The sequence below is a fragment of the Phalacrocorax aristotelis genome, chromosome 2, assembly GCF_949628215.1.
Source record: "Phalacrocorax aristotelis chromosome 2, bGulAri2.1, whole genome shotgun sequence".
NCBI lineage: Eukaryota > Metazoa > Chordata > Aves > Suliformes > Phalacrocoracidae > Phalacrocorax > Phalacrocorax aristotelis.
Genome location: NC_134277.1, coordinates 77,338,771 through 77,353,043, shown reverse-complemented (window position 1 = coordinate 77,353,043; position 14,273 = coordinate 77,338,771). Strand labels below are relative to the sequence as shown.

The following is a 14,273-nucleotide window of genomic DNA, read 5'->3' as shown; positions in this document are numbered from 1 at the left end:
GGGAGTGCTTGGCCTAAATGCTTAGAGCAATGCATATGGCACACACCTTGCAACCCTCTTTCATGGGGGTGGCCTGCTGGTTGTGGTAATGATCTGTTCCAGGCTGCTGCCTTTGCTTGCATGTGACTAGTGCACACGAGAACAGTTTCTCCAGTGTACAAACTGACCTACTTGTGTGAATACACTGTTTAGTAAATGTGTTGTCTTTGGGAAAATGCCACCTATGTTGCACTTCAGTAAAACACCCATCCTACAAATGCACAGTAAACCCAGCTCTCCAGTGAGGCACCAGGCACATGGTGTATATGCATTCATTCACCTCATGTGGTAGAGGTGGTATCAGATGTGTGTGTGTCTCCTGATAAGAAAAGAAGTGAACAAACAGATCCACAAATTTGGATAGCTAAGCATCATTATGATGAGACGTATGTGTTCTTTTGCCTGCTGCTGCCTGGAACAGCATACTAGCAGGTAACTTCTCACAGATTATTATATGACTTAAAAAATCCTTAGCAGTGTTGCCAGGAAGAGTTTGAGAAGAAACAGTAGGTATCTGACAAATAGAATCTGTCCTCAGTCCTCATACCTTGCCACAGGAATCCAGACAATTACTGAAACTTGTTTATGTTACGCTTCCATATCTGTAACTAATTGATAGAATTTACTTCTTGAAATAGCTCAGGCAAAATCCTGGAAGCAACTGGTAGTTTGAGAACAACTGAAATAGGAAAGGTGTACAAGAATTGAACAGAAGAGACATGGTGAGAAAAAAGTTAGTCTCATGCACCAGATAAAATATCTCAGGCTTTACTAGTGGCAATTAGCCTGTTTGTTGGTGTAGTTGATAATGAATGGAGTGTGGTAAGAACTGAACCCATTTGAGACATGAGGTCAGCTCTTCAAGGTGTGTACTAGATGTACTTGGGAAGTGAAATAATTTTAAGACTAAAAATGACCAGGTTCTACAACAAATCACAATCCGTAGTGTATTTGTTCTAATAAGGTAGTTGGTTCTGTGTAGTCGTATAGAAGTCCTGTTTAAAGGAGAAGGAAATACAAAACCCTTAGGATCTGAAGACTGCACTGTCAGTCACCGTCTTTCCTCTTTCCTGTTCATGTGGCAATATTATGACGTAGGGAACTGTACTAAGCGTATTCCAGTTGAGTGGCTATTTTCATGATGAAATAAGTGTTTCTTTGACATGTTAGTAACTCACAAAATGAGTTTGACTTAATCACTCCACAGGCGTATTCCTTGTTTGCAACATAAATAGTCAGTCAGTCAAGAAGCAAAAAATGCATTCATTCATGCTGGTTTTTTCCCCAGGGCTTCACCGTGTTAATTCCTCAAGCTTTGTACTTTTGCCCTTATCCTTTCTGCCTTCTCTTTAATGGAGTTTTCTGGCATGCCTACCTGTGTGTCCCCCCTCTAGCCATACTCTGAATGCCCAACCCCTTCCTGTATCCTTCAGATTCTTCAGCAGCTGTGTATTTGCTTTTTATTTTTAAAGAGCGGTGAACGCTTAGCTTGCCTTTGGCTATATTAAAGGTTGGCATTTAAGCCAACTATTTTCTCAGAATACAACCTACCGGTCATGATTCTTGGCAAGATAGACACGCTAGTTGCCCCATTAGACCCATCCTACTTTTTGCAAGTAAGCATTAGTTTTATCAAGGTCTCCCGTGTACTAGGTACTTTACATAGTAGATACCCAATAGGTAATTCTGATGAGGCAGGATTAATCTTCTTTATCTGATAATAAATATTATAATTGTAATGAATATGAATAATCCTATTATATCTGCACTGCAGATCTGATGCTAAGCGATTGCTGTAGACTCTCACCAGCCAACCTGTGCAAGGACATCCCATAAGCAATGACTTAATCAACTTGCTAGTCAAAATATTCTTTAGAATCATTTGCATACATGGGCGTCTATTACTTTGCAAATATTTCCTCTGCTTGGGTTTTATGGACTTAATTTTCATTCTTTGTGCACTAAAAAAGCCAGCATCTCAGACTTTGACTATGTAAAGACAAACATAAAAGCAGTTTGTTTCTAAATATATGACTTCTGTGTCTGATAAATGGGGTTTTTAGTAAATTAATTTATCACTTCTAAAAGCTGTCAAGAAGTTGCTGAAGGAGAGATCATTAGAAAATAGGAAATTGATTCCTTCTCAGGCAAATGTGTTCTAAAAGAAATATTTTTCTCTCTGAGTGCAGCAAATGTACGTGATATCAGACTGGTCTCTTTAAAGAACACCACTAACCTTAACCTGAAAGTTTTTTATTATCTTACCTGCCTTAACTGAACTGTGAAATCTAAGGTTGCAAAACAAAATTCCTTGGCTGAACTCTTCCTAATTCTCAAGTGGTGCTCTTCAGTTGGACAGGATCTTCAGTATTTTTTTTAAAATGTGTGTTTGCCTTTCAAATGTTTTAAACTATTTAGTTCATCAAAGCTGTTCTTTGCATGAGTGATCAGCTTCTCTTTCATGTAGGGTTTAGACTTACCTTGCTTTAGCTTATTATCAGTGCAGATGTGTTAACCTAAATGTAAAAGGTCTGTACTTCTTAAAATCCCTCTTATTAAAATATATTGATATCCCAGTTAGTCCTACCAAGCCATTGCAGAAATAGATAGATGCAAATATGGTACAACATCCAGTGTATTTTGTTTTGGAATGCAACTGCTGAAAACTAAGATTTGAGAAGGGTAAGTCTTCGCAATGTGTTGCTTTGTTCTTTAATAAGCCTCCCCCTTTCTTATTCAAAATCAGGCTTGGTTGCAACCTTTTACTGTACAAAACTAACACGAAATATTTTACCACTGAGAAATTATCTTTTTGTATACATTAATGTCTCCTTTTTCTTGCTAAGACCGTGCCAATTTCAGTTCCTAATTTCAGTGTTAAATATATATTTGACAAAGGATTTAAATGCAACTGGGAGATGAATTACTGAGTTTTAACAGCATGAGAATGCTTGCGCAAAAATAAAACTGGATACAAAAGCAGTCATAAGACTTATCTTGTCTTTGCCCCCTACTGTTCAAAAAGGTTTGTCAAATAATATGGGGTCACAGAAATAGCTTTTCAAAAAAAAGGTTAAACTTTGTGTCTTTAAATATTGGCTAACCACTTCTGTTAAACATTTTCTCTAGCAATTAGCGAGATCTCAATCTTGGGTAACAACTTATGTTACAAACTGATTTTTATAAAATGTCCAGCATGAACGTTTGTTTTGGCCTAAAGCTTCCCCTTAAAACAGGCAGAACTCTCTGTAGCATGTAATTCATCTAGACACTGGTCAAAATGTTGATGTTTACACATTATTCTTGTTTGTGGGTTTGTTTGGTGCCTTTTTTTTTTTTTTTTAAATAATGAGTGAATGCAGGGACTTTTCTATAGGACCGCTTGTTTCAAACAAGATATGTTATTGCCTTGTTGGTTTCTCTGATTCCTTTTTTAAAGACATGAGACTCAAATTATTTGATTTCATATTGCTTTTATTATTATACTTAAATGTTCAATTTGTATAGTAACAGAAGTACTTTTGGGGCATATTTAAATGTTTAAGTATGTCAAGTGTTGTGGATTATCTTTCTATTTACAGTAACATAATACGAGAACACATTAACTTCTAGTCACTCCAGTTCTTAATTTTTAATTTTTAACATTAGATGGTTGATATCTCCCAAAACTGTTTTGAAAGTCGAGTGAAAATTTCCTGGTTTTCCTCAAACTTATTCAGGTTCATTAGAATAATGACAGCACCATTTGCTTAAAACTACAGGCTTGTCAGCAGTCGCTAAGCTTTCTTTTCTGAAGGGAGCAATTTTCTTATTGTTGCTAATGCTTGGAATGTACTATATTTCCCAAATCCTTTTCCCTAGTTAACACAACTCTAAGATATGCCATAGGCTGGAAGAGTTTCTTGGTGTTAACCAGCTGATAGCAAATATAAATTGTTATTTACGTAATTTATATGCCCTTGTTTTATCATGAAATCAAGGGAAATTGCATAAGAAATCCATCTTACAGTAGTAGTAACTTACCTGCTAAATTTTATCAACTGAAAATATACGACTCCCTAGTTGACTATAGATGTTTAATCAAGCCAAAATATGTCTGGCTCCATGATTGTGCCTGAAAGAAATATTTCACTTGAAGTTTATAAATAATTTCAGAACAGCTATATATCTTCATTGTTAGCTTCTAAAGAGACTAAAACGACTATTATTTTTAAAATGTCAATTTTAATCAGATCACAGAATCACAGGTTGGAAGGGACCTCAGGGATCGTCTTAAAAAGAGAGATAGCCTGAGAACAATTTTGAAAATCTTAAACTTTACTCAAAATTCAGGCATCATACTTCAAATAAAATGATGCTTCAACACTAAATATTAATGCGGAACTTTACAGAGCTTTCAGAGAAAACCAACTAATAATAATATTTAAAATGAGACAGTTGATTTGAGTAGCCTATTCCATAGGAGATTTACTGAAAAAACGTGTGAGAGTATGTTTTGTCATACTCTTAGGTATGCTACGTGAGGCATGCCTAAAGCCCTTTCAAGGATCTAGGTCCATTAGGCACTGCAGAAATGCAGGAGACGGAGTCACTTCAGCTTAAAAGGTAGAAGGGGTGGGGGATACATTTGAGGGGTATATACTTACAATACAATTAAGCTATCTGTAAATCCACAGTACAGCTTTAGTGAGAAGCATCCCTTTTGTTTTTTCTAGTACTCTGTTTAAAAAGAACCAGAATTCATTAGGCACCTTTCTTTGTGGTATGAAATAGGAAAAAATACTGAATGCATCCCTGCTACCTTTGAAGAAATAATTCCAATCCCATTGAAGCAATTTGGAGTTAACTTTAACTTGACTGCCTTGATGCAAAAGTGTCCTAACAAACAGAATTTTTTATAACCTTGTAGACTGAAAAGTCAGTTCCTAGAAGCTGGCCTGTACCAGTAAGACAGATCTTGTGGTTTTAGGTATAATTTTCAAACACAGAGCCCCACTGAGCTCACAAGGGAGAATTTCACTGGTAATGTTTTGTAAAATTGGCCCTGTCTGACGCTGAAAAATGTTTGCCATTTTAACTACAAATATAGGAAGTATGGAATATTTATTAATATGCCTCTATCACACATTTGCCTTGTTGCACTCTGTCTTGAGACAGATTACTCCTACTATGCTAAACAGTTACATATATCTGAAGTTGAGCTCACGGATATGTGGTAAATAAAAATAATCAGTTAATTTTGCCGCACTGAGATAATTTCTTAACAAGTGTTTGAAGTTGTAGCATCTTGTAGGTTCAGCACTGATTGGGTTGCTCCTTCTAGTCCAGTTTGTGGGAAAACTGTGGACTTTCCATTGTCGTCTTTAGTACATACAAAGTAGGAATGCTCAAAGCAAAGGTAGTAGGAGTCATACACAGCAACCAGAAGGAGAAAGCTCTTTACCCAGTGAGGGCTAGACCTATTAGGACTCGGTGCCCCAGCGTGGGGTTTACAAGAAATTTACAAAGGAAAGCTGAACAAGTAATACAGAATGAAGATTCATTGGGACTTACTAGATTGACAGTCCACACCAATTCTAAACTCTGCTCAGGTAGAAATATTTGGAAAATAAGGGAGCTGGAAATGAAGGAGATAGGTCACCATTTGGTACTTCCCTTGTTTTTACTCTTCCCTATGTGTCTGCTAATGGTCACTATTGGAGGCAGGATACTTGGGCTAGATAGATCCTTGGTCTGAACCAGTACTGCTGTTCTTGTCTTAAATAAAGGAGGGTTGACATTTCCAGTGAGAAGGTAAAGCCGATCTGTTCACTACAGCAATTGCCAAATAGCTAACAAATGCTCATGTGGTGACTTCTGAAGGTAGTAAAAACTCGTGTGCGCAAAAATAATTTACAACTTTTCAGTAGGACTGTGAGAACATGGTAATTCATGTAACAGTGTGTATTTGGGCTTGGTGCTGATAGTTTTTCAGTTCTTGGCGGACTGGTCTTTTGTGATCTTGAAATGTCTAAAATGCAAAGACAACTCAGTTGCTTATCAAATAACACCACAGTGTTCTTTTTTCTTTGTAGTCTCACGTCAGTAAATTTTTTACTTTCCTAGCTCAATGTCGATTGCAGCGAGCCTTGTGAGTGAAGATACAAAGACCAAGTTTTTGAACAAAATGGGCCAGCTGACTACATCAGGTGCAATGTTGGCCAATGTGTTTCAGAGGAAGAAGTAAGATGGGAAAAGGAACTCCCAGCTAACACTAAGATGGACCTCACAGAGACTGGTTCCTGTACTTGAAGTACTTGCCTTTTAATTTCTTCTGTCTTATGTTCTTGTAGTATAATTTTATTCTAACCTCCAAAGATATTTGCACTGCTTTTGAATATCGCTGTGTATCTGTTAATTTTGGGTTAACTGTGGTTGATATAAAACTGAAATCATAGTCTGTACCAAGTCCCTGTTCTGTGTTCTTGTCTTTCCAGCATCACTTTTTTTTATATAGTGGAAGGGTTTTGGTTTTTTTTTTATTTTCTGACAGGATATCAGCAAATATCTGTATTATACATGGAGCTATTACGACGGTACTTAAAATAATGTAAATTTGAAGTCATTGTCATGAAGTAATAAAAGTGGAGATTACTTATGTATTTAAATTATGAAAGAGTAATGCAGATTTTTTATTATGTTTCTAAGAAGAAGAGGAAGAGCCACCAGCATTTGTCTGTGCTTCTAGGGTTGTTTTTCTAAGTATTGTGCATCTTGAATCCAGAGGAATTGCAGTATCTAATGTATGAGACTGCTTGCACTGCATCAGTCTGCAGGGAATGCTCATGTTTCAGACGCTTTATGCTGACATTGTAAATGCTGTACAAAGTCCTTCAGATAAAATTCTCACATCTGTCGTGGTTATTTTGAGGGATGTTTTCTTTTGTTGAGGGTTTTTTTTTTTATTTTAAAGCACTTTAACAACCAGTCTACACATCCAGAGGCACATCCACTAAGTAAAGTAAAAACATGATAAATTAATAAATGTTAATAAATATATAAACTACTACACAGGGGTCCCAGAACAGTTCTGCAGGCAGAGGAAACTTATGCAGGAGGAAGCGTGCTTTCATCTTGCACTCAGTGTGCAGTTTTGTGTACTGTGAAAGCTAAGCTAGTATTTTGTTGTTTAGATTGAATCTCAGTTCACATTTAATTTCAGAGTATTTGAAATTATGTTATGGGAGTTTGACATGCAGTTTCTTTAAAATGTTAAGTAGACTGCATACATACTTTATAAAAATGGCATTACAAGGGGCATCTTCAACAGCTACCAAATATTTTTGTTAGCAAGGAAGCACTAACAACTAAATCCTTCTATTCTTATGCAGTGGGTTTTGGAGGTTTCTTTCCTTTCTGTCAATGTAAGCTTCTGAAAGTAAACTCAAGTGCATGCATGAACTGGTATGAGGCAGCAAAACATAAAAGCTCAGGCCTTCTCTGATACAGTACCATTCAGTTGGAAGTATTAACCTCTTTGAGGACAGGGGGAGCAAAAGGAGTGAGGGAAGAAAGTATTCACTTCTGAAACAGAATATTGATGGGGTAGCACTGCGGGTATTGCCCTTAGACGGAAATAATGGATGTAATTTGAGGCTTCTAACTGCTTCGTGTCTGTGCCTGTTGGCTCTGCATATACAGTTGCCTGACATGTTTGTGTTGTGACAGGGCCTGCTGCACACCTCCACACTGTCGGTCCCTTTACACTGCACTGATGAAACATTTTTCTTGAGATTACAGACAGCTCCATGCCTTCGTATTGCTTGTTACCATGGAAGTATACTCTTAGCAGACTGACTGTGAAACAGAGACATTCCTGAGGAATGGGAAGTGGTGACGTTCCTCTCTATTGTTCTGTTGTCAATAAAGAGTTTTGTATACCTGCCTTGTCTTGTTACTTCTAGTCGTCGTCTTAAAAAAAATAAATTATTGCATAAAAACAGCTGTTACAGGAGAGAGGTCTAATGCACAGAAGTTTTTTAGACTTAACTTTTTTTTTACATGGCAGATGGTAGACTGAACTTGCTAAATTTCCCATCTCTGTGTGCCTGTTTTACTTAGGCCTTTAGTCTTGTGGCGTTTTCATGCAGGGTCTCCTCCTCCTCTGTGCCTCACTGTTCAGGTAGTTGCAGTGCCAGAGGTAGCTCTGTAGTCATGACACCAAAATGACTTCTTTATAGTTAAACTCTACTTTCCAAAGCAGGGCAGCTGCCTGTGAGAGCGGCTCCTAGCCCACGCTGAACTTCAGCCAGTGTTTGGAAACCTGCTAGTCGGCACAAGCCAAGAACCTGTGACAGCAGTTTAACTCTGGATGACTGTGGGATGAGGCTCTTCAGTTCGTTAGTATAAATGTAGCATCTTTGCCCAGCTACGTCCAGTCTCTCCAACCCCTTGTGAAGTTTAGCTTTTGCTAGTCAGCATTGTCCTTCGTACCAGTTGATCCCAGGAGGAATTTGAGTGAGAATCCCAGGAAGACCAGCATGGTAACTACCCAGGTGAAAAAAATTCTCTGTAGGCAACATGCCTTATGCAGGTTGTCTTCAGTTGTTTTGCCCCCTAAATTTCCAGTCTATTAGTATATGTTGGTTACAGGAGTTTTAAAAGATGTTTTATTAGTTTACCAGATACAGATTTTTCAAGAAGGTTACAAGAAGTTGTTCTGTGTGGGTTTTGGGAATGTTTGGGGTGGGTTTTTTCCTTCTTTTTCTTCCTGGCTATGGCACTGTAGCATTCAGGTTTGGGGATGAAAAGAGAGAACTCTTTAAAGAAAAGAATTCCCAGGATATTTTAAACTAACTTGTGAAGGGAACCATTTGGGAGAAAATGCTGCATTAAAAGAAGACAGTTGGATAGCTAGTATGGAAAACAATTCATCCTGAAAGGGTTATCTTCAATTGCTTATGACTTTGCATAAATAAGGATTTTGTAAAGAGCAAAAATGTTGGCTTTATTAGCTGTGCCTGAGCTTCCACAGCTTGTTGGTTTTAGATAGGGGATAGGTTGAAGGTCTCGTGCTGCCCCTAGTGAAATTTCAGACTCTCAGTATCTTTTTATTTAAAGGATTGATTCTTGTGCTCTTAAGGAAAGATGATCAGTGGGCTGAAGGTACATGGCTGCCTGAATGAGTGTTCGTGATCTAAATATGTTTTCTATAGATTAAACATAAGGCTGACTGGTATTATGTGTATCTTTTGTTCTGCAAGAGACTCTTTTCTAAAACTAGAAATGAGGCAAATTACTCTTCCTATCTTCTAATCAAGGTGAATAAAGGGAGCTCCTTAAGAAAAGCTGCACATTCTTCTGTCAGTCTCCTCCCACTCCTCTTTCACACCAAGAAGAGAACACATGCTGCTATTGCTGCACGTAAAAGTATTTTCTGATTAGGAGAACTAAAAGCAGTGTTTGAATGGATTCAGGGCTAGAGAAACTGAGGAAGCTGATGTTTGTGAATTAAAATGTTAAGATGGAAAGAAAAACTATCCATGAAAAATCTCTTGTGAAGAAGAAGGAGTTTTTGTAATATATTGTGGGAATTCATTGCTACATATGGAAAAGATTAATCAAAATGGTGCAGAAAAAGAAGTAGTGTGGAATATTTGTTTTCTCTGCTGTGGTAGTGCTAATGGCATTTTTCTGTTCCAGGAATGGCTCTATGTTTTAGTGCAGTTTCTAAAGGTAGGTATCACGCACTCAGAATATTTTAAGATGTTTCCCATGTGAAACTTAGTGATGTTGATGCTTAAGTAAACCATGAAGTACCAGCAAAGCTTAATGGAGGAGAAGGTCATTAATATGCTGATACAGCAAGCTGATGGGCATGGCATTGATCCTGGGTAGAATCACAGAATTTCTTGCATCAGATGTAAATGCTGATGAAGTACAGGCTTGCAAGACTTCAAGGAAACTGGTTTGGTGGTTTACTGAGTGCATTTGGCTAACATTGCTAGAAAACACATTCAAGTATGTAGCTAATTTGTTTTAGACTATAACATTGGATAACGAAGGCATGGAGGAGTGCTGTTGTTGAATAAGTTGGCTAATCAGGCCCTGGATGTTGTTAGTATTGTATGCTCATAAATCATGTGTTAACTAATCTCGATAAGTAACCATGAATGAGTAATCATTTTCCAGAGAAGCTGTTTCTAAAGTGTTCTGCCTTTAGGTTTAATGCTGCTCAGGTTTCATGCTTGTAGGTAAGCTGTAAGAAAAGATGGTTCTGATTGTAGAGTTTGTAACAGGCAAGTCCGTGGTAAATGGCCTGTATCTTTGGAGGCATCTGCAGTACACGCTAAGCTTGAACTTCCATCATACTTCCAGTGTAGTGAAAGGCTTTCTTAGACTGAAGATTTCTAGTTCCTAGAAACTTCGAGCGTGAGCAGTTCTACAGTAGAAGTCAGTGACTTGAAAAGTTGACTCACAAGTTGGCGTAGAGGGCCAAGACTTGACGGTGGTCTGTCTGGTTCCTTTCCCAGCACTGATATTGCATGTGCTCCTCACCGTGTCCCTTGTTCGCTGTATTTCAGGCTGGTCTGTACCTTAATCTCCAAGTTTTCTATTCCACTTTTTAATTCTACCATTTAAATACAGTTTGCGTGCAAACGGGGCTGTTTGCAGTGTGTTTGAATATTGCCGTTCCCCAAATCACTGTGATTGTGGTCTTGTGCTGCTGTCCTTTTAATGGAGGTTTTTCCCATTCCCCAAAACCTGAGAAACCTCTTCAGCTTCAGTTGCAGCTGAGGTGAAGGCAGTACGGTGGAGTCCTGCTGAAGTTACAGCAGCTGTAGCAAAGCGTGTGCCTAGCCGGATCTTGTGTGTCGTTCCGCCAGGTGTGTTACACCTTCCCCTTAAATATGCTGCAAGGAGATGGGGGAAGAAGCAGCTGTCGTGTTTAATAGGCAATAAGTTTTAATTTAGATTTGATCCTCTGCTGAGGGATGAATGCACACTGTTGATCTAAGTATGAGTCATCTCAGTATTCTGGTAAGTTTTCAAAGCAGTTCAAGATCGTTAAGTGTGCTGTTAAGTAAAATGACAGTGGGGCTCTGAGGAACTAGTAATGGGGTGTTGCACAGTGTTTCAAAGGAGTTACGGTCTCAGTCCTCCTCCTGAGAGGTTGGTGGGTGTTTGCCAGCTTTGAAGACTCATCTCCGGGCAGGACAGAGCTTGAGGTGTATCCTGGGCAGCGCAAGCTCCCCAGTTCGTGCCAGTATTGCTTTTCTCCTAAGGATGAATATGTGACTTAAGCCCTGGAGTTCATCAGGTGGTATCTCTTGTAAGCATGAACAAATATTCCAAGTTAAAAATTCACCACGCCTTTGTATTTCCTTCCAGAAGTATGTAGGCATTGTTATTGCTACAGTGGTTGGCGATAGCCTCTCAGTTCAGTGTGTGCCTGCACGTACTTCAAATATCCAACATGTTAGGGGCAGCTGGTTGTGAGCTTTTTTTCTGCTGAATGCTGCAAACTTCAGGTTTTTGACAGGCATTCAGCACTGGTACGTTTTTGTGGGATTGTAAAAGGTGCGTTGTGTAAACCGTAGCAGTGTGACTAAGAAGCTTCATTATAGTTGCTCTGTCATGCAAAAACGTGTGCATTCGGAAATCTCAAGGAGATTGGGCAATAGTCTGCTATGGAAACTTGCATTTCACAGGAAGAACACAGTTCCATGTTGATGGCATGGTTTTGTGTATGATTTTTTTCCTTTTTGGTAATAGCTTTTTATTTTTAATGGATTTATTTTAATAACTAGAGACCTCAAATGAAATCGGAGCCCCCGAGCTAAAAGGGTGCAGATATTTTTCTGTTTTATTTTCTCTTTAGCCCAGTGTAGAAAGCTCCACATATTGAATCATACAGTAGGGCCCTCTCCCTGTGGTGGCTGCTGAGGCAGCTGGAGGCAGTTTTGCTTCTCTGCACGGGTTTCTTTTGCATTGTTTCAAAGACCCAGGTTTTAACATGCAGCCTCCTCGTTCTCCCTCCTGGGGAAACAGCATCATGAGGGGCTGGGGCCTTTGTGCAGGTAAGGGGCAGGGGAGTTCAGCAGCATGGATAAAGCGAAGGAATAGCCAGGGACGTGAACTTGAGCCTACAGGCGCTGTTCAGTTGCCCAGTCAACTGGTGTATCCACCAAACTGCCCCTTATCTTTGCTTTTTGGGTTGGAAGTTTTGGAAAGACCGGAGTCAAATTCACTGTTTATCCAGGCTCCTGGAAAAGAGGCATTTTTACACTGACGCTGAAGAGGTTTCATTTTCAATTACAAGACTTGAGTGTTACATTGAACGCTGTAGTTCTTATATTATGTAGTATGTAATTTCCACTTTTCTCTCTTGAGGAAGGAGGTAAGTTTGTACTGACAGCAGCCCTGCTAAGCAGTCAGCCGTGCTCATGGTTTGTTTTCCACAGCAGGCTTCACCAAGGAAGCGATCTTGGTATTATCCAGGGGACTGTTTTGATTCTGTCTCACCTCTAACACTGCACATGATTTTCCATCTCTCTTTAGAAAGAGCGTCCCGAAGGCCAGGCCAGTTTAGGCCCGCATGTCACAGTGGTGAACAGAAACAGGAGGCACCTGAACGCCACCTTATATTTGAAATGTTCAGATTTTGAGCATTTTGGTTTTATTCAAAATAGGTGCTTTGCAAAGGTAGCTGAAAAACTAGTGTTCTACAACAGAAAAAAAATCTATGTGAGAATAGGATGACAAACCACTCGTGGTATAAATTTTTAGTTTTTATTTGTGCTGCATAGAATGATATATGCGATAAACGTGAGAGCATTGACAGCACTTTCTCCTATACATTCCCTAGTTCATATTTTCGAGCATTCACTTTTCAGTTTCTAACGATCTACTGCAATACATAATTAAGACTATAAAGCACCCAGTAGTGGCTTCTGCGGGTTCTGGCTCAGAAACATCAAATTTAACTCGGAGGAAAATGTCTGAGCTTTCAAAAAGAGGCTGTTTTCACATAGTGGTAGAAAATGAGAAACTTCAGCCTGAACAAGAAATACTTCAGGCAGGGTCAGGGGTGAGAACACAAAAGTAATCGTGCTAACGTGCAATACTGAATTATCTGGAGCTCCTCTGAGCTGAACAGAGCTTGGCTTTACTCAGATGCCTTCAAAGCCTTTACTCAACACCTCCAGAGCGAGCCGATAACATGTCTAACTGCTCAGGACAGTGAGCTTGCTCCTGTAAATCTGTGGTTAGAATGAGCAGCTGGTAAATAAACACAGCCTATAGGCTTGGTATTGTGCTAAATGTGAAAAGGGGAAGAGACTTAACAGACTGTTCTGTTTAAAAAGAAACATTTCCTTGTACATTAAATACAAACATTTTAAAACACCCCGGCTGGCATAGGGCTGCAGGTTTTTGGTGGTGGACGTGGCTCTGGCAGAAGGATCTCCACCCGGTGCGGCCCTGCCGCTTCACCAGGCTCCCTCTGGGACTGAAGGGGAATACGAATAGCACCGCTGCCAGCAACCGGGAACGTACGTTACCCGCGCCTCATGCCTTACCTTGCAAAGCCCCCAGTGAAGTCAGCTTTGCATGTGTTGCCTACTGGGCAAGCTGGGTGCTGCAGCCATCCCTCCCACCCCTCACCCCAACTCAATTTCTGTTCAGTACTAGAGCTGTAGCCTCTCCAGCCCAAGTGTGGTAAGACCCCGACACCTCTGACAGGTCAACAGGGCTCTGACGCTGTAATTTCAAGCTCTATGGCTTGCAAAAACCCATCAGTATGTCCCTTGCCCTAGCTCTTCTTGAGGTATGAATGGGCAGCAGGACCAGCCACGGGCCCTAAGCCAGGCACAATGTGCAGGGTTGTTTTGCCCCATATGCCGTTGCAGAGCATCAAACCCATGTAGTTGCTACCAGTGCCCAAACAGCCACACCATGTCGAAGAGCAGGCAGGGGAAGATGGGTGTCAAGACCTGCTTGAGCACAGATCGGGCAGGACCCAGCGCTTGCTGAGGACATTGAGGGTATTAAGTGTTGAAAGGAACTTTAGAAAGATTAAAAAGGTCTGGCTTTATGGCCTCTGGAAACTACGTAGAGATGAAGTGAAGGTTGTAGCTTTCTTTTGCCATGCAGGCAGGCTCTCCACACTAGCTGCAAGAGAGAAACCTGGCAGCTGTTTCTTTCCTGCATGCTCCCTGGCTCCAAGGATCGCTCCTCAGAACAGAAATCAGACC

The 14,273-nt window shown here is 39.8% G+C and overlaps 1 protein-coding gene across 7 annotated transcripts in view; it reads left to right on the top strand.

The window, feature by feature from the left end:
• RELCH (RAB11 binding and LisH domain, coiled-coil and HEAT repeat containing) overlaps positions 1-7,963 on the top strand; it is an 87,443-nt gene extending 79,480 nt beyond the window's left edge. For all 7 annotated transcript variants that reach the window (XR_012659087.1, XM_075084206.1, XM_075084204.1 and 4 more), the window contains one exon: positions 6,145-7,963. Coding sequence is in view for 6 of the 7 variants with exons in the window: in XM_075084204.1 (XP_074940305.1) it covers positions 6,145-6,265 (121 nt within the window). In the remaining variant the exon portion in view is untranslated. The remainder of the gene's footprint in view (positions 1-6,144) is intronic.
• The last annotated feature ends 6,310 nt before the right edge of the window (positions 7,964-14,273 follow it).